This window comes from Embiotoca jacksoni, unplaced genomic scaffold (genome assembly GCF_022577435.1).
Source record: "Embiotoca jacksoni isolate LCO1_2020_lvr unplaced genomic scaffold, fEmbJac1.0.p SCAF_12, whole genome shotgun sequence".
Taxonomy (NCBI): domain Eukaryota; kingdom Metazoa; phylum Chordata; class Actinopteri; family Embiotocidae; genus Embiotoca; species Embiotoca jacksoni.
Genome location: NW_027185252.1, coordinates 3,762,616 through 3,781,423, shown reverse-complemented (window position 1 = coordinate 3,781,423; position 18,808 = coordinate 3,762,616). Strand labels below are relative to the sequence as shown.

The 18,808-nt window shown below is 42.6% G+C and overlaps 2 protein-coding genes across 3 annotated transcripts; both read left to right on the top strand.

The window, feature by feature from the left end:
* Positions 1-2,543: 2,543 nt before the first annotated feature.
* Positions 2,544-11,989, top strand: slc17a5 (solute carrier family 17 member 5). The gene is made up of 11 exons (XM_069144268.1): positions 2,544-2,717; positions 3,711-3,907; positions 4,653-4,886; positions 5,070-5,157; positions 5,633-5,719; positions 6,535-6,653; positions 7,138-7,299; positions 7,484-7,616; positions 7,718-7,865; positions 8,285-8,375; positions 9,259-11,989. Exons 1-11 carry the CDS (start codon positions 2,633-2,635, stop codon positions 9,394-9,396), a joined length of 1,482 nt encoding a protein of 493 aa, XP_069000369.1. The 5' UTR covers positions 2,544-2,632; the 3' UTR covers positions 9,397-11,989.
* A 781-nt stretch (positions 11,990-12,770) lies between these two features.
* On the top strand, positions 12,771-18,786 carry eef1a1a (eukaryotic translation elongation factor 1 alpha 1a). 2 transcript variants are annotated; one of them, XM_069144270.1, is made up of 8 exons: positions 12,771-12,889; positions 14,366-14,550; positions 14,712-14,891; positions 15,296-15,592; positions 16,703-16,853; positions 17,049-17,305; positions 17,590-17,824; positions 17,971-18,786. In XM_069144270.1, exons 2-8 carry the CDS (start codon positions 14,407-14,409, stop codon positions 18,093-18,095), a joined length of 1,389 nt encoding a protein of 462 aa, XP_069000371.1. In that variant the 5' UTR covers positions 12,771-12,889; positions 14,366-14,406; the 3' UTR covers positions 18,096-18,786. The 2 variants fall into 2 exon arrangements, with proteins under 2 accessions (XP_069000371.1, XP_069000370.1); XM_069144269.1 differs by having other exon boundaries at positions 12,772-12,889; positions 14,369-14,550.
* The last annotated feature ends 22 nt before the right edge of the window (positions 18,787-18,808 follow it).

Sequence of the window (18,808 nt, the reverse complement as noted above, 5' to 3'; positions counted from 1 at the left end):
CTGTGATATCTGAACTTTATATGTTATATGTTTCTTTACCAGATTATGTAATAAGATTTAGGGAGCTATTGTACCATCTGACAAAATCTGGCACATGTTAAAAACCTGCCTACAGGGATTGTCTGGCTAACTGGGGGCAGTGCAACGACGTCTCAAGGCAGACACTACAAAGTCTTCTCTTCAGTAATCATTCTGTGAAATTGGAGTTCTGTTGAAAGTGTTTCAATGTTTTTTGGTCATCTGTGTACGTACGTAAGTGTGTGTGTCCCATTCTTGTGAATTCAATATCTGGAATGCATCCAGGGAATTTCCACAAACTGGGCTCTAACGTTCACTTGTTTCCTTGGAGGAATTTTGGTGATTAAAGGTCAGACGTTAAGGCCACTGTGCCTTCGCATCTGTTCCATTTTTGTGAACACGATATCTCAGAAATGCTTAAAGGACATTTCCTCAAATTTGGCACAAATGTTCACACGGTCTGAAGGATGAACTGCTTTTTTGTTTTTGGTGGTCAAAGGTTAAAATCACTGTTACTTCATGTCCATCCCCTCTTGTGAATGCGATATCCCAGGAACACCATGAGGGAATTTGTTCAAGTTTGGCGCAAATGTTGAGTTAGTGCCAAATAGGACTGAAGCATATGTTGGTGACCAAAGGTCAGAGGTTAATGTTTCTGTATCCTCACGTTTGTGCTTTTCTTGTGTACGTAATATCTCAGAATCGTCTTGAGGGAATTTCATCAAATTTGGCACAAATGTTCACTTGGACTGAAGGATGAGCTGATACGTTTTCGGTGGTCAAAGGGCAAGGTCGCTGTTACCTCACGTCAATCCCCTACTGTGAATGCAATATCTTAGGAATGCCTTCAGGGAATCTTTTCAAATTTGGAATAAACGTTCACTTGGTCCCAAAATATATTTTGGTGACCAAAGGTCAGAGGTTCATGTCACTGTGTCCTCAAAACCATATCATTCTTGTAAACAGGATATCTCAGAAATACCTTGAGGAGATTTCTTCCAATTTGGCACACATGTTTATTTAGTCCCAGAGAAGAACTGATTATATTTTTGTATTCATAATCAAAGATTAATTAGATTTAAGCCTCAACAACAGTTTGAATTAGAATCAGAGATGTCTGTGTATGCACGTGTGTGTGCATGTGTTAGCCCGATAAGCAATGTGACTGGTTCTCGCCCTATGGCTGTTAGAAACCTGTGTTTGTCTTTCTGTCCATGTGTTTATGTCACTGTACTGACAGTCTGTTTTGTCATATTTACAGCATGTATCTCTTTGTTTTCTCACTCCTTTTCTCTGCACCTAGAGACAAACATTTCAATTGCTCCTAATTTTCAACAACAAACCATATGCTTGAAGGTTATATCATTCCCACACATCATCTGATTCTGTGGTTACACATGAGTGAGTGGAAGGATAACATGCTGTTCATTCCTCTTATGTACAAAAACACAATACAACTTGTCTTATTTACCAGTAATTGAGTTCAGAAAAAATTCCATTTTGATGGTTTGCTTACTGGAGCCAGAATAAAAAAATGTCATTAAACTACAAGTTTATAGTTCAAGTGTTAAATTAAAGTTCAATCTGAGTATCTGCTGGCTTTGCATTTCAGACAGTAGTGAAAAGCATTCATCATTAAGTGTACTCCTCTTTTTTTTTGCTGTTTGGGTGTCCACTTGGAGAAACCGTGTCCAATCTGCTGTGGAAGGAAACAATGTCTTTGGCCTTTTCTCGTCCAGACTTGCCTAAAAACATTACATTTATTCTAGCACAGGAATTACAGCAAAAAAAAGTGGAAAAAGCTTTGTCAGACAGTAATAAGAAACCTGCTGTACCCTGGGTCTGACTGTAATACAATTAGATACCGGGAACAATGAGAATCACGATGGAAGAAAGGTCAGAACTCCTTCTGTCGTCATGACTGACAGGCAACGCAGCATTATCATTTGGGCAAAGTGAATATCCGCCCTCAGACATCCCAATAGGTATACATACAATAGTATGACATTTCTATGAAATTTTGGACGTCAAAAGATGTTTTTTTCATCTTTTTGACCACATGCTATACCAAGACATTGTTATACTTTTTTTTTTTTTTATCTTCTTACTGATGACAAAATAAAGCCTCATGTGGCTTTAATAATGAACAGTAAACACTTTTGCCATTCAAACTCATATCCACTTTAATGCCTGCAGCTGCATTTATCCGGATTAATTACCCCTGCCTGAACCAGAGATCCGATCAGCCAGGCTCGGCAACTGTGAAGCAGATTAAACGGGATGCATTGACTTGGCTGGGTCAAACTCGGCTTTACTCTGTTATCCTGGATTTCTTCATTTTGCTTTTCTGAAACAGACCCCCCCCTCCCGGTTTAAATCCACGGTTTCAGCCTGTTGGTTATTACCTGAAGTCAACACTCAGGGCAAAATGCGCTATTCTAGCCGATGAGACTCGTCACGTGACATGAGGCGAGGGGGGCGGGGTTTGGCTCGTGTCGGGTCAGCTGACAGAGGCGGCCAAACAAGTGAAGTCAGCTTCCTGCGTCCGCTTCGGTCTGTGTGTTTAGGACGCAATAGACTCCAGCTGTTAACTGCTGGCTGGAAAAAAAAAAAAATGAAACCGTACGGGTCCGACACGGAAGGGGAAGAGCAGGAGACCCCGCTGCTTCGCCGGGGAAACAAAGACAAAGTCCAGAGAGGTAAAAGAGAAATGATCTCCAGCTAACCAGCGAACAACAACGTTGCAGGTTGCAAAACAAGGTTCATTTCGGATAATCGAAAAAAAAAAAAAAAAACAACAACAAAGCGCCTAAAACGGCAAAAAAAAATAAAATGTTTTAACTCAGATTATTCAGGCTGTAATGTAAATATTTCATATACTGGATTGAATACAGCGGTGTACATACAGGTATTAATGCTATTTTCTCACCTGAGACTTTTAAATTGCTGTGTCCACACCTATCTTGGGAGTTTGTACACCTGCATACTTTATTTTTTTTATTTTTTTTATTTTTTTTTTTTAAGTTAGTCACGAGTTTCCTGCTGTCATATGACGAGACACGTATGCACCTGAACTGTAAGTGACGTCATGTCTCACCTTGCTCGATGAAAATGCAAGTTTTTAAAAGTCATTCAAAAGTCCTGAAAGCGCAGATGGAGCCGTGACAAACCGTGTTGAAACATCATTCACGTGACGGTCCGGAACATTTTTAACAGGACTTTATTGACATAAGCTTCAAATTTTGTTTGCAGAGTAAACGTGGGAGACTGCGGCACAGAAGGACACTGGAGTACCTTTGTGTTGTATTTACACACTGAAAAAGAAGGTGCTTTTTAAGTTGAACACTTCACAGAAATGACAGCGAGCAGTTGTACTTCATGCAACATGAAGAGACTTAAGAAATACTGAAGTTTATTTAGGAAATAAACTCTGCATGACAGGAAATTAACGCACAATACTGAAACTACTTCTTCTTTAGTTGAATAACAGGAAGTTATTTATTGTATCTTTGCAGCAGGAGCTCACCTCGGATAATACTACCTAGTAATTTATAAATAGGATTCAATGCACTTCATAAATACAGCACACACACACACACACACACACACACACACACACACACACACACACACAGTGTCTTCCGCCAGCATCATCTGACTGCTGTGTTTTGTTTTGTTTTTTTGTCCTGCAGCTCCAGCATGCTGCTCATCGCGCTACACCTTGGCGCTGCTTTCCTTCTACGGCTTCTTCGTGGTCTACTCCCTGAGGGTGAACCTCAGCGTGGCGATGGTGGGCATGCTCAACAACACCCACCAAGCCAGCACCAACCACAGCGGCTCGGTGTGCCCTGCTGCCGGTAGCCCCGCCGAGCGCAAATACAACAGCACGGTGAGAAAGAGTCTGACGACGGCGCAGTGAGACTTTGAGGTTCATCTCGCTGTACTGCATTTCCTCAGCAGGATTAGTTTATCGTGCAGAAATAACAGATGTGAATTTGAGTGGCGCTTTATAAATACTTTTGTTGCTTGAAACATTTTTCTCCAACCTCCTAAAGTTAGAAGGAAATCAAATCCAACTATTGACAGCGAATAAGTTTCAACTGTCACAGCTGAAAAAGTTAAAAGTCGGTAAATCATTTTCACAAATTGTCACACTTTTAGTTTTTTTTTTTTTTAAGTTGCCAATCAAGTGTTTCTTGGTGACGAGTGGAAGATTTAAAACTTATTCTATTTCTTTTTGGCATGTTGCCTTTATTTGATGCTTCAATTCAGATACAGACGTGAAACTAGGAGGACAGAGAAGATGGAATGACATGAGACCTTGAAACTTATTGTATTGCTAAGATTTTAAGTTTTAAAGAGCCCAGTCGATCACAGCAGAACCCTTTTCAGACTGACAAACTTTAACTTGCTGGTCAGGATTATGTGAATCAAGAGACTGGACTTGACATCTGACAGTCAGCAGTTTGTCGGTGTTGAAAAAGTGAGACCGGAACAAACAGCAGAGTGGACTTGCACACATCCGTAGCCGTTTCCTCTGTTTGTTTGTTTTTAATCTAAGACATGAAATCAGAAACTTACTTCATTGATCCAGCTTAAAGTCCTAAAACTGTTTTTAACCCTTCGCCTCACAGGCCCACGTGTACAACTGGGACTCTGAGACGCAGGGCTGGATCCTGGGCTCCTTTTTCTACGGCTACATCCTGACGCAGATCCCCGGCGGCTACCTGGCCGGCCGCTTCGGACCCAAGTGGCTGATGGGATTTGGAATCCTGGGAACTGTCGTTTTCACGCTGCTTACCCCCGTGGCCGCCGACCTGGGTGCATGCTACCTCATCGCCGTCAGAGTGCTGGAGGGCATCGGAGAGGTAGGAGGTTTCACTCCGGGTGAAATTATCTGTAGAAGCTTGTCGTTTTAAATTTGTGGTATTAAAAATGCATCGCAGAGTTTTCATGGTGCCAGATGGTTTGTACGGATAAATAAGTCAATGGTAGGCAGTTTAGTGTCATGTGTGCGCTTCTCTTGATGTTCCTGTTGTGTTTGTCTTCAGGGAGTCACCTTCCCCGCAATGTACACCATGTGGGCAGCGTGGGCGCCGCCGCTGGAGAGGAGCCGACTGCTCACCGTTACCTACATCGGTAAGACACGAGAGCTACAATATCAACACAAAGGCACGTCTGGTTAAAAAAAACAACTGTTTTTGTTTGATCACCTGTCAAAATGTAACTTTAACAGACTGATCAGCTGAGCTTTGTCATTACGATTTGAACAAATATCAACCAAGAAAGAAGACACGTATCCAGCAAAAATGCTAAATATTTACAAGTCGCAGCTTCTGGAATTTGAGGACTTCTCTGGGCTGTTGGACACAAAATCGTTTGACACTATTTCCTCATAAAAAAAACAACAGATGAAAGTACTTGTGTGGAACTTGTTCTGAAATATGTGTTTCACCTGAACCTAACCATGTGGACTGAAGCTGCTCGACTCGGCCACCTCTCACACACCATTATCTATCCATTAACTGTCAGTGTCACTCTCCGTATAGTTATCATGCTGTAGCTCTCAGACAGCTGTGCAATACAGATGTTTGTCTTCTCTCGTCCATCCCAGGAGCCCAGATGGGGACAGTAATAGCTCTTCCTCTGTCTGGTGAAATCTGCTTCTACCTGGACTGGACCTACATCTTCTATATATTTGGTAATTATACATGTGGGGTGTCAGTAGTGGAGAGTCGGAAGGAGGGAACTGGTCTGAAGGACAAATCGGTCAATAATAACAGTTAGTTTGTCCTGAAGTGTTGGAAGAGTTGTGGAGTACTAAACTTCCCTCAACCTGATACCATACGTCTGATTTAATTTTAGGGAGTGATTTCAAACATTTGCTTTTAGGGAGCTGACGGGCGTCATGAGACCACAGCTACTCCATAATTCAAAAAACATGCAAGAAACAAAAACAATATCGAGTAAACATTGTGTTGCGTATGCAATTTTTCTTTATTAGATTAGATCATTATAAAGACTGAAGATTATGAAGCACATTGTTAAATTTACATCACAGATGATGTTCCATTTTGTCTGATTGAGAATGTACATTATACAAAACTAAATGCAATCTTGTGGATTCCTTGTGGAAGCTTTTGCATGTTTGTCTGACCTGAAGTGACCCTTCTGTTGATGAGTCGGCACTTCATCCACCGCGTTGCCGTGTTTGAGCCTGATATGAGCCGTTTCTAGTGTCGGCTCCTTTCTTCCTCTTTGGTCTGTGGAAACAATGATTTAGCAAATTGAAGAAGAAAAATGTGCTCGCACTTTTTATTTTACTCTACAAAAAACTCTACAGCTGCTTTAACTTCGGCTTCATCCCCTAAACAACTGAACAGAAAGAGGGAAAAAAAAAAAAATCATAATCCACAGATCTAAAGCCATATTTCCGTTGACGTGATGGAGGATTTATTCTGGATACCTACACCGTTATTGCTTTGTGGGAACTTAAGTGCTCTTTTGTGCGTCCAGGTGCTTTTGGCCTGCTGTGGTTCGTCTTCTGGGCTTTTCTCGCCTTTGACAGTCCGAACACTCATCCACGGATATCAGAGCGGGAGAGACTCTACATCACCAGGTCACTGGAGAATGAGGTAACACCATAAACCTGACAATATGTCCGAAATGAAAAAAATATATTGAGATGTACAATGAGAGTGTGCTGCGTTGCTTTTTGTGCTCTTGCCCGCAGGCGTTTCTGCTGCAGCACAGTTATCCGACATTAATGTTACATAATCTCATTTTATTTTCTCATCGGTTTTCATCAGTTGTTTGATTACAGCACTCGGCGTGAGTCAGCAGTTTATATTTAATACTTGGCTGCCAATCTGCTCTAATTACTCCCGTGCAGGAGGGTGTGTGTGTGTGTGTGTGTGTGTGTGTGTGTGGGGGGGGGGGGGGGGGGGGGGGGCAACATTAAAGCTCCAGATTACGGAGGAAATAAATATCCCTAATAAATTTACGGATTTATTTATTTATTTTTACAATAAAGACTTTAAGTGGGATTATTTAAATACATGATACCATAATGAACCTTCTCACCTGTTATTCCTGCTCTCTTCCCCTACTCGGGCCCAGCTGTCCACCTCAGCGGGCCACATCCCCTGGCGAGCCATCGTGACGTCGAGTGCGCTGTGGGCCATCATCGTGGCTCACTTCTCTTACAACTGGACCTTCTACACCCTCCTCACTCTGCTGCCCACCTACATGAACAACGTACTGGGATTTAGCATCCAGCAGGTACATTTTAAGCATTACTCAGTGGGGATATGTAACACGAATCGGTCTATTTGAGAGAAATAATAGCGGCAAAGGGAGAAAAAGAGGGAAACCAAAACAGGAAATGACTTTTTGTTCTTTCTTGTACTACATTTGTTCAGTATTTTCTACTTGATTATAAAGCTCTTCACTCTGTCCACGACAGAACGGTTTGCTGTCAGCTCTGCCGTACATCGGCTGTGCTGTGTCGGCTATTGTGAGCGGCCAAATTGCCGATTATCTGCGTGAAACCTGCCTCTACCGCACCGTCACCGTCAGGAAGTCCTTCTCCATCATTGGTGAGGAAAACATCACGGGCTCGTGGCGTCTCAAATACCACGTCTGCTACTACTTCTTCTTCTTCTTCTGAGGTTTTTCCACTGCTGTGTTGTGTCTGCAGGTATGATCGGACCCGCGGTGTTCCTGGTGGCGGCGGGTTTCACGGGCTGTAATTACACCTTGGCCGTGACCTTCCTCACCCTCTCCTGCGCGTTCGGCGGCGTGTCAGCGTCCGGCTTCAACATCAACCACCTGGACATTGCTCCTTCGTAAGTCGGACACTGAAATATAAACCTCTCCGAACACATTATCGCTCGTCAACTTCCTGACTGACGTCACACAGGCGACGCTGTTCGGATGTTTGGGCATTGAAAGTCCAAAAACACAGGGAATAGTTGTTACTTTTTGTTTGCAAATGGAGGATATCACAGAACGTTTCTCGTTGTCTTGTGACCTTCAGTGTAAATGAGCCAGAAGCAGTTGTGTAACTCTCAATCACAACTTCAATATTTTTGTCTAAGAATTTTAAAACATAACAACAGGTGTAATCGTCTTTGTTTGTCATCGAGGTGACGTTCAAGTGCGTTTCTTCATGTGAATATGTTAAAATATCACGATCAGTGTAACGGTACTTTGTGTTGTGGGTTTAGCGGATTAACAACCTCTAATAATGTATTTATCTTCGTAGGTATGCGGGTATTCTGCTGGGAATCACCAACACCTTTGCCACCATTCCTGGCATGGTGGGACCGGTCATAGCAAGAGCTCTCACCACAAATGTAAGAAACACAAACTTTTAGTATGTACTACTACTACTATTACTACTGCTCACACACAAACAGAGGTCACTCTGGACGTCCTGACCTCCAGGGTTTCCTGCGTAAACAGATGGTATTCTTTACCTTGGCACATGCCCCCATTTCCTGTCTAATTGGTTTAGTCAGCACAGGATTAACACGTTCTCATTTGGCCACCAGGGGGCAGCCATAGTCCTCCATTTAAAAAGCAGTCACACCCAGTGTTTGTGTCTGATGGTGGTTCACTTAAAACCCACACTGTTGAGGATAAATCTATTTATTACTCAAATAACCAAACGGCGTCATCATTCAGATCTTCAACGATGAAGATAAATTGTTCCTTTTCCCCTCAAGAGATTGTTTTGCTTTTGGACAAACGTGCCAGTGTGACTCTACATGTGCTAATTTAAAGGTTTATATATTTTTAATTTTTGTATTAATAATTGTTAACTCAGAGAAACTGTCATGTGTTTCCTCAGGAACCTGGGTTTTTAGGCTCGGTTTTAAATGATCGAGTCTGAAAAATCAAAATTAACCTTTGCAGTGTTTGTGATAATTGTGTGGCCAAAACAATTTACAATCAGACAAATCAAATGTCTCCCTGTTCAGTTGGTACAAGTTACATTTAAAGGACAATTTTGAAAACCTTGTCAAACCAAATCTTCAGTTTTGTTCAGCTGAACCAGGAAGTATCAGATTATAAAGTTTTGACAGCGACACCTGCATCCAGCAGTTTTAGTAAATATAACTAGCCTCTGTAAATACTTAAAAAAAAAAAAATACATGTTGAAACAGCTAATTAATGACATCTAATCATTTGTGTTTGTCATATTACTCATTAATAATTGTGCTGACTGTCCTCTAGAACACAATAGAGGAGTGGCAGACTGTCTTCTACATCGCTGCTTCCATCAACCTGTTTGGAGCGATAGTCTACACCATGTTGGGTCGGGGAAACGTGCAGCCGTGGGCGGTCCACACGGCCTACTCTCACGGAGACTGAGGCGAGAGACAAGTAACGGACTCGTCCATTTTACGATTCCGATCTGCCCAATGGACAACTCTCAACCACAGACTTACTCATCAGGTAGTTTTAGCCAGGAGACGTGTTTCCGCCGTGCTGATGAGCAACTATCGGTGAGTAACAGCCATCGTCCCTTCAAGGATCCTCCTTACTGTGAGTCTTGTTAACAGATGAACCTGCAGTCACAGTGAGGATTTAGCTTCAGTTAATCAAATACAGAACTTCTTAAGAAGAGCAGGATGACAATATTTTTCCCTTAGAAGTATTATTGAAATCGGTCAGTATGAAGCTGAGCTCTCCTGCGACCAAGTGATAAAATGATATGTAGCCATTTAGTTTAGCTATCAATGTCAGATATTTACAGGTGATCTAAGCCCCTATTGGTTGTCAGGTATAACGTTAACTAAATAAATAATTTTAAAAAAATTAAAAAATAATTCTGACGTAGCTACTTCTTGATGTTCAGGTTTGACAGTCAGGTTGTTGAACCCAATCGTTATTTCTGCCTCCGGAGCACTTCTGTTTCAAATATTTTTTTTACGTGACAACTTCGCAATAAACCCCGCTTGAGTTTTATTGCCAATTGAAGTCCACACTTTTCTGAATAATGTTTCCATTCCCTTGTGTTTGTTGAGTTTAGGATGACGTAAAATGTGCTACTTTGCAAGGTGTTACCAGGTGCCAGTTCAAAAGTTTTCTTTTTTGCCAAAATAAACATGTCATCCTCAACTAGACACACACATTTGATAATTTGTTTAGTGAGTCAACATGGTGACGACACTGTACGCACAAAAACCTATTTGGGAAAATCCCTTATAGTGAAATATCCTTGAAATGGTCTTTAATCGCTTTATGCGACTACAAATGTATTTTTTTATTTACTTGTCTTAAGTTGGAGTTAAGTGATTTTTATCTGTGAATTATATTATGTTCTCTATTGAAGTTTATTAGGTCCACCATGTACCTCTTTTATTTTAGCATTAAACTAATGCACATGGGTCACGTGGGTTCTGATATTTTCAGTTTTCTAACACTAAACTTTACCAATGAAGGGAAAAAAAACCCTGCTTGGAGGAGTTTGCTGGTGGACAGCGCCTTTTATCATTCACGGGATTTGCACTTTGTGTCAATTCTCAGGTATTTTGTGTCATACAAGTGACGAAAAGGATGTTCTTTTATAGATTGACTCATCGAGAGGCCCGTTTCCTTTAAGTCTTAAGCGTCAACTAAATTAGATCCAGATTTAGAGTCAATATGCGGTTGTTACTTTGGCATGTTAATTCATAGCTTAATGACCGGCTGATTGGATATCAATTTTCTTTTAAGTTTGCGCTCTGTCAGATCACATGTGTATTATACTTAATCTACATTTTCCACATGGAAAAACGTGGTTGAACTATCATGTCGAAAACCAGCATCATCATCCCAATTTAACGTGTAATGCACTTGTGCCTTATTACATTTAGAGTTGACATCTCAGCACTGTGGACTCATTCTTTTCATCAAGAATTCCATTTGTTTCTCCATTTTCTTGTTTCTGTTTTTGCACTAGCATCTATGTATTAGAGATTAAAGGGACTTTTGTCTGATGTACTGTACTGAGACGTTAATCATTGTAAACTTTCACCCTGGAAACATTCCAGAAAAGAGTCTTAAATTACTGTCATGTACTGTAAGTACTATCATACACATCTATGTGCAAATCTGATATTGTGTTGGGTTATTATTTCATTACATAGATGCTGTCACAGGAATGTATTAACTAAAGGCACACATGCTTCTTCGCTTGTACAGTCCTCATGACTTAATTCTCTGAAAAATATAAAAATTAACCAACACTTTCATAAGAATTTGTTCAAGTTATCGGGAGGATTTATGGCCTTTTAATAATATGATCTCATGCTTTGGCATGTCAACCTACCTACAAATAAGCCTTATGTAAGTCCTAATTAATCAAATAAAATCCACTGTAGTGAAATACTAAAGTCGTATCCCTAATGAACATTAATGCTCGGCTTTAAGGTCTTTAGTTTCAGGACCAATCTACTAAAAAAAAAAAAATCTAAAAAGATCTAATAAGCGCGAAGTACTTCACAGAATTAACTAACTGTAAGAGTTTATGGCGGGAAAGACTGACAAAAGCAGCTGACAACAGATACGAAAATAACTGGGAAGAAAGAGGAAAGCGGTTCGGTATCACTGGCAGGTTTGAGCAGAGAAAAGAGGACCGTTTCATTCTCGTATTAAAAGTCAGTGTTGTCCGCTACTCTGGAATTTGCTGCAACATGAACTAAGGATTACTACCGCACTATCTTTTTATAAGTAGACTAAAAGCTTATTTTCTTCACAAGCTTTGTGAGGCTTAAAGTATGTGTTTCATTGGTAAACTTTTCCTTTATAATACCCCCCTATTATTCCTTTTATTGTAATATCTTTACGTTTTATATCGGACGTTTTCATCATGTATGATTTTTTTTTTTGGAATTTCTTTTTTGCTTTTCATCTTGCATCGCATTGAGTCTGCGTCTGTTGTATGAAATGTGCAATCCAAATAAACTCGTCCCCTCATCGACTGCAGACAATAATCTAAATCTCTACAGATTCCTACCGACAAACAAAAACATTCTCACAGGAGGTAATGAACAAAAAAAAAACAGATCTGTTTCCACGATGATCCTATAAAGGAGCCGTAAGATTTTCACACACAATAGGATTAAATAGCCTGTTTCAAACAAGACATCATTAATTGCCCTATCTCAGTTTCAGGCAGACACATGGGAGAGAAGTTAAGAGCATCTGAGTGTATTTTTAATCCAACCCGGGATTGTCTGGAAAGGTGAGCGCCCCACCTGCTGCACGTGACTTCCGGCATTACGCAATCTCTAACACGGTTGAAACCAAACCTCACGTTTCAAACAACTCGATCTTAAGTGATCCACGGACACTTAACATTTCTGCAGCTTATAGTACTATTTTATTACAATTTGATGAGTTGCTACAACTCCTGACAAAAAGACAGAAGAACCAACAACAAAAACGCTGTTTATCTAATATCGGTAAATTCCAGACGTGTGTAAGGTCTCGCATTTTATGTCCTGTTTCCATTATTGAATACAGCCGCAACAAGTAAAACAACTTCCCCGAAAGGTCAAAATTAACTATTGATAAACTGTCGGAAGTTTCCGAAACCCGTGCAAGAAATATTAAGACGGGCTATCTGAAACGTTCAGGACACAAAATATCCACACTCTGCCGTGTCCGACATTGGATGCTTGGCCTGGAAGCTGTGGCCAGTCATAAGACTTGTTTACGGTAATTTCTCTCGTTCCCTCGCCGTGATGCTGTGCGGCCGCGTGTGCGCGCAATTACGCAACACCCCCCACCCCCCACTGTCCTGTGAGCTATAACCAGATAAGCGTCTCTCCTCAGCCTCTCCGGTCCTGCAGACAACCTGATACCCGCCAGCTCTCAGGTACGACGCAGTACATGAAATAATGCATGGAGGTGTGTGTGTGTGTGTGTGTGTGTGTGGCGCGGGTGATTTTAGTTTTTGATGCCATCAATAAAAGGACGTGAGCCGGGTTGATTGGCGGCTCGGTCTCCAGGCACCGCATGGGGATTGTTGTTGTGATGCAGAAAAGAGGGCAGACGGCTGGTAGTTAATACGCATCCAGACGTCAGTAAGCGGGCAGATGATAGAACATGGCGGAGGGTTGGAATTTCCCTTAAATCCTGCGGACATTAGAGTGACCGCGATAGCTGCGCTTGTTCTTCAAGCATTGTTCGCAGTTTTTAAATTTTTTTTTTTTTTTTTTTTTTTTACCGTCTTTTGTACATTAAAGCGCACTGCGGCAGCCGCTGTGACGTGAGGGATGAGTTCAATACGCGCACGTACGTGGCTTTCTGTCCGGGCACCGAGTTCACCTGAACAAGTCTGACCAGGATCATGTGGGAATACATGATCCTGTTGGATTAAGCTCCTTCTGTTCCACCTGGTGCAAAACTACAGTCAGAGGAAATAGAACATGTCACTTCTATTGTTTTCAACTAAACTTTGCAGTGCATGTGTGAATCCTCAAGTTCAGGGTCCTCGCCACCATAACAGCCCTGCAGAGTTAACAACAGTGCCCACACTCTCCTCTGAATTAACCTGCGTGCAGTGCACTGCGGTGTCTGAGAAATGGCTGCAACACCGTCAGTGGATTGGACCTGACAAAATGGAGGATTCTGGGCTTTGGAGGGAAGCTGCACCGAGTCTGTGGCTGTGAAAGCAGGACGGTGCCGTGAAATATCAGCCGTGTTGTTGTTGTTGTTGTTGTCTGTCTGGATGTGTGGGTGCAGGGCAGAGCGGGAGCAGCGAGCACAGGCTGGATGTGAAAGAGGAGAGCAGGGGTGTGGATGGATGATTAGAGAGTAGGGGGGGGGGGGCAGAGTGTTTTGTGCTAGGTGCAGTTTAGTAGCCATCGATACCGTCCCTAATCTTCTGAGATGCAGCTCTTCAAAGAAACATATTGCCAGTCAAGAGCCCTCGCTCACAGTAACAACAGTTATACACATGCTGGCCTGAGCAGATAATACACTCAGCTTGTTAAACAGCTGATGAAAATGGATTCATTCATCCTTCCTGCAGAATTTGTGTTTTGAAATTCTTGCTGCGCCAGTCGCTCGGGGAGGTGTTACCAGTCAGCCAGTGGTTTTAAATCACACGGCGCTGCAACACCTTCGTTGACTATCTGCCTCATATCATTCGATCCAACAATGTTAAATTTTAAAAAATGCCGCCTCTGAAACGGCAACAAACAACATCCGTCACTTGTTGTTGTTTTTTTTCACCGTGCTGCTCACACAAACCGTGCCAACAACTGTCCCATCACAATAACTAGTGCATGAAAGGTTTCTGTTTCCTCCTCTGGACGCCACACTGACTGTAACTTAACCCTGGCTTCAGCAGACCAGACTGTCACGTGACTTCAGCCTGCTCCACTCACCATGGGAAAGGAGAAACTCCACATCAACATCGTCGTGATCGGCCATGTGGACTCCGGCAAGTCCACCACCACGGGCCACCTTATTTACAAGTGCGGCGGCATTGACAAGAGAACCATCGAGAAGTTTGAAAAGGAGGCTGCTGAGGTAAGGAGATCCAGACCGACTTTCATCAAACAACGAATGTCTCTCCTCGAGATCACGACGTCCACCCGCTTTGACTATAAAATACAAGCCATACTGAACAAATAGAAGTGAACAATATAATACAATGTCAGCATTAAGGATGTCTATTACTCATTTCCCAGATGGGGAAGGGGTCGTTCAAGTACGCCTGGGTGCTGGACAAGCTGAAGGCGGAGAGGGAGCGCGGGATTACCATCGACATCTCACTGTGGAAGTTTGAAACCAGCAAGTACTATGTGACCATTATAGATGCCCCGGGTCACAGGGACTTCATCAAGAACATGATCACGGGTACCTCCCAGGTCTGTAACACGAGAGCGTTAAGCCATTCTGTGTGCGCATAATGGCTGTATAATGCATAGGTTAGGGGTCATTCGGTAAGCCTCTGTGCCCTCGCAAAGTAGCGACGATAGCAGTCACTTGGCTGACGAAGACGTGTAATAGTGTTGCATTCGAACAGGCTTTAATTCCCGTCTGAATAACATTACAAGTTGTGACTAGCAGTTAATATTAAAAGTTGTAATTAACAACGAGCGATGGCAGCAAATTCATTCGCCAAGTTTCTGATGAAGATTAGAAGTTGCAGATTTTATCGTATTTCAGACTGGTCAGATATCGAAGACGGAAGATTCCGCTACAATTGCGCAATGAGCTTCCACTGCTAAACTGGCACAAGCCACTAATGCTTCATCTGCTATGTCTTCAGGCAGACTGTGCCGTGCTGATTGTGGCAGCCGGCGTCGGTGAATTCGAAGCAGGTATTTCCAAGAACGGACAGACCCGCGAGCACGCCCTCCTGGCCTACACTCTGGGAGTGAAGCAGCTCATTGTGGGCATCAACAAGATGGACTCCACCGAGCCGAACTACAGCCAGAAGCGTTATGAGGAAATCGTGAAGGAAGTGAGCACCTATATCAAGAAGATCGGCTACAACCCGGACACCGTTGCCTTCGTGCCCATTTCAGGCTGGAATGGAGACAACATGCTTGAGCCCAGCCCCAATGTAAGTATCGCACAGAAGTGATGCAAATGTTATGAGAAACAATAAGCTCTATGTAGCCATTAATTTGAATACTAATTTGTTTGGCCGGTGCCAGAGATGGGGAACTGCGGTTGTGACTGCAGGTCCAACTCTACTAATCAGATCAGGAACTCCTTTCCTCTTGTAAATACTGCAGACAATTTTTTTTCAAGGTATTTTGTTCTCAACAGGAAACACAGGGATGGCAGTTACAGAGTGATAGTAATAGTAAAATGCTCTGAAACCACACGAATATGAGAGACATGAAATCAGAAAACGGACTCGGCAATATACAAGGTGCGATCAAAAAGTGTAAGACACAACAGAGTGCAGCGCAGTCCTGTGCGTGGAGCAGGGGGCAGCAGTAACCTTTGCGAGTAAGTATTCCAAGTTACATTGCTTGATCAACATCAGCACCAGTGTTACACGTGTTTATATGACCACCGGTGTGTGCAATTTCATTCGAAAGTTGAGCAGAAAGCGCACATCAAATTTAGCATCAGATTTGGGAAATCAGTAACGGTGAACCTTGAAATGCTTTAGGAAGCGTACGGCAATAAGGGAGTTAGCTGGACGAAGTGGTTTTAAGAGGCATCGATGAAAGAAGGCGCGTCAGGTCAGAAGCTCAACCAACAGCACGCGGCTGGTTTACACTCGTAGTCTTACGCACGCAGATTCATCCCCCAGGAGTTAAGACTTTCTGTTACTCAAAAGGGAAGTTCAAGATGAAAAATCTCTGATTTGACACTCACTGGAATCGAATCACAGATTGTGCTTGACGCACTTACAGAATAGGACTGCCAGGAAGTGGTCTTAGCACGCAGGAGCGCTGGTTGGTGGTTACGGGACTGAAGCGCAGTCTCAGACATTTTTTTATCACACCTTGTATGCAGCTTAAATTGACTAACTTCAGCCACCACAACCTACTCATAATACCAGAACAAGTAAAGTTGTGGCAGCAAAATCCCTGAGTGGAGCGAACTGTGAAGCTGAATGAATCCAATCAGTTATTCACTTTACTGACAAATATTGAATTTGGTGCATTTTTTTTATTTTTTATTATTATTATTTTATTTATTTTTTCCTGTCTAGATGACATGGTTTAAGGGGTGGAAGATCAATAGGAAGGAAGGCAATGCATCAGGGACCACATTATTGGAGGCTCTGGATGCCATCCAGCCCCCCAGCCGTCCAACCGACAAACCTCTACGTCTGCCCCTGCAAGATGTCTACAAGATAGGAGGCATGTAGTGGACTGATTAAGAGATGGATAAAATATTAAACTTTGTAGGAACAGGGGACTGTGCAACTTTGACACAGACTTTCATGACATGTCAAACATCTCTGGTCTCTAATCAAAAAAAAAAGCAAAAGAATTGGCAGTACAGGACTGAACTACTGTGATGTATGTTCCTCGGGCTGACCTTCTCTTTCCCAGGTATTGGAACGGTGCCTGTAGGCCGTGTGGAAACAGGCGTACTCAAGCCCGGCATGGTGGTGACGTTTGCCCCCGTCAATGTGACTACTGAGGTGAAGTCTGTGGAGATGCACCACGAGGCGCTGAACGAGGCCTTCCCCGGCGACAATGTGGGCTTTAACGTCAAGAATGTGTCCGTCAAGGACATTCGCCGTGGCAATGTGGCCGGCGATAGCAAGAACGACCCACCGCAGGAAGCTGCCAACTTCACTGCTCAGGTAGACATGGCAAAAGATCCATTTATAGAAATGAAACGACTGAACAGATTCAGCTCTGTCTGATAACTATTCATAGTCTCAAAGAATATTTGTTGTTATGAAGCCTTAAATACATTCATAAGAAGAAAAGCGATTTTTGCAAATCTCTTTAACAATTAGGCCATATTCTAAAGTTAGTCTTAAAAAAGGTGATTGAACAACAACAATATTTGTTGAACAAGTCACACAGGAGGAAAGTCATTTTTCTATGAATAGGCCCTCCATGTTGTCCTTTTGCTTTGTAGGTGATCATCCTCAATCACCCAGGCCAGATCAGTGCTGGTTATGCTCCTGTGCTCGACTGTCACACTGCTCACATTGCCTGCAAGTTTGCCGAGCTCAAGGAAAAAATTGATCGCCGTTCCGGCAAGAAGCTGGAGGACAACCCCAAATCCCTCAAGTCCGGAGATGCCGCCATCGTAGATATGGTTCCTGGCAAGCCGATGTGTGTTGAGAGCTTCTCTGAGTACCCTCCCCTGGGTAAGTTAAAGTGTAGAGGGCTTGAATTTCAGAAGCTTTCCACCACACCCTCTTCGATATCAAAAGGCATCGTGACTCCACTGTTGAGTCATGCCAGAAGGTACGTTGGGCTAAAATGTCTGCCTTTACTGCTCCTCACTTTGCAGGTCGTTTTGCGGTGCGAGACATGCGTCAGACCGTGGCGGTCGGCGTGATCAAGGCCGTGGAGAAGAAGGTCTCCACCACTGGTAAAGTTACCAAGTCCGCCCAGAAGGCCCAGAGGACCAAATGAATGTTGTGCTACTCTGCCGACCCCAAGGTCTCCCAAGGCAGGACATCAGTCATCCAACTCCATCCTACAATTGGCTGCTTCAACTTGATAATTAAAGACTGGTTAATCATCACAATGCATCGCAAAAGCATTCGGAGGAAAGAAAAACATTTAGATGTTTAGTCCCCGAGGCGGCACTCCTGACTCCATTTCCGTGGTTAGATTACCATTACGTACAGTGTAATATCAAAAACATAGTTTTAAATGTACACCGTTGGTTTGGTTCATGGCAATACCTTTCTGTGATATTGAGACGTTCAACAGTAGAGATACTGTAATTCATCACCTCTCTAGCTCTCTGGAGTGCAGGTCCTGGTCTCTACGTGGTACATGTTGTCCTGCTTTTAGTGTTTGTTTGTAACTACATGGTGCTCTGTAGGAGCCTATGGCAAGAAGTTAAAACTATGTTCTTCTGAGTAGTGAATTAGTACAACATTTGTTGTGTTTAAGCTTTAATAAAAGCACTTAAAACAAAAGGTCCAAATTTGTCCTCCCTGAGGGGCTCAGAGTAGACCACCTGTTGAATCTTAAAGCACTTTGATTGGCATTTTGCCAACTTTGCACTGGAGAATTTGAAATTGGCACAAGCTACTGCACCTTATTGTAAGATGGCATGAGCCTCTTTGCAACATTAAACATATTCCAACCAAAATGTAGTGTGAGACATTTTTTTG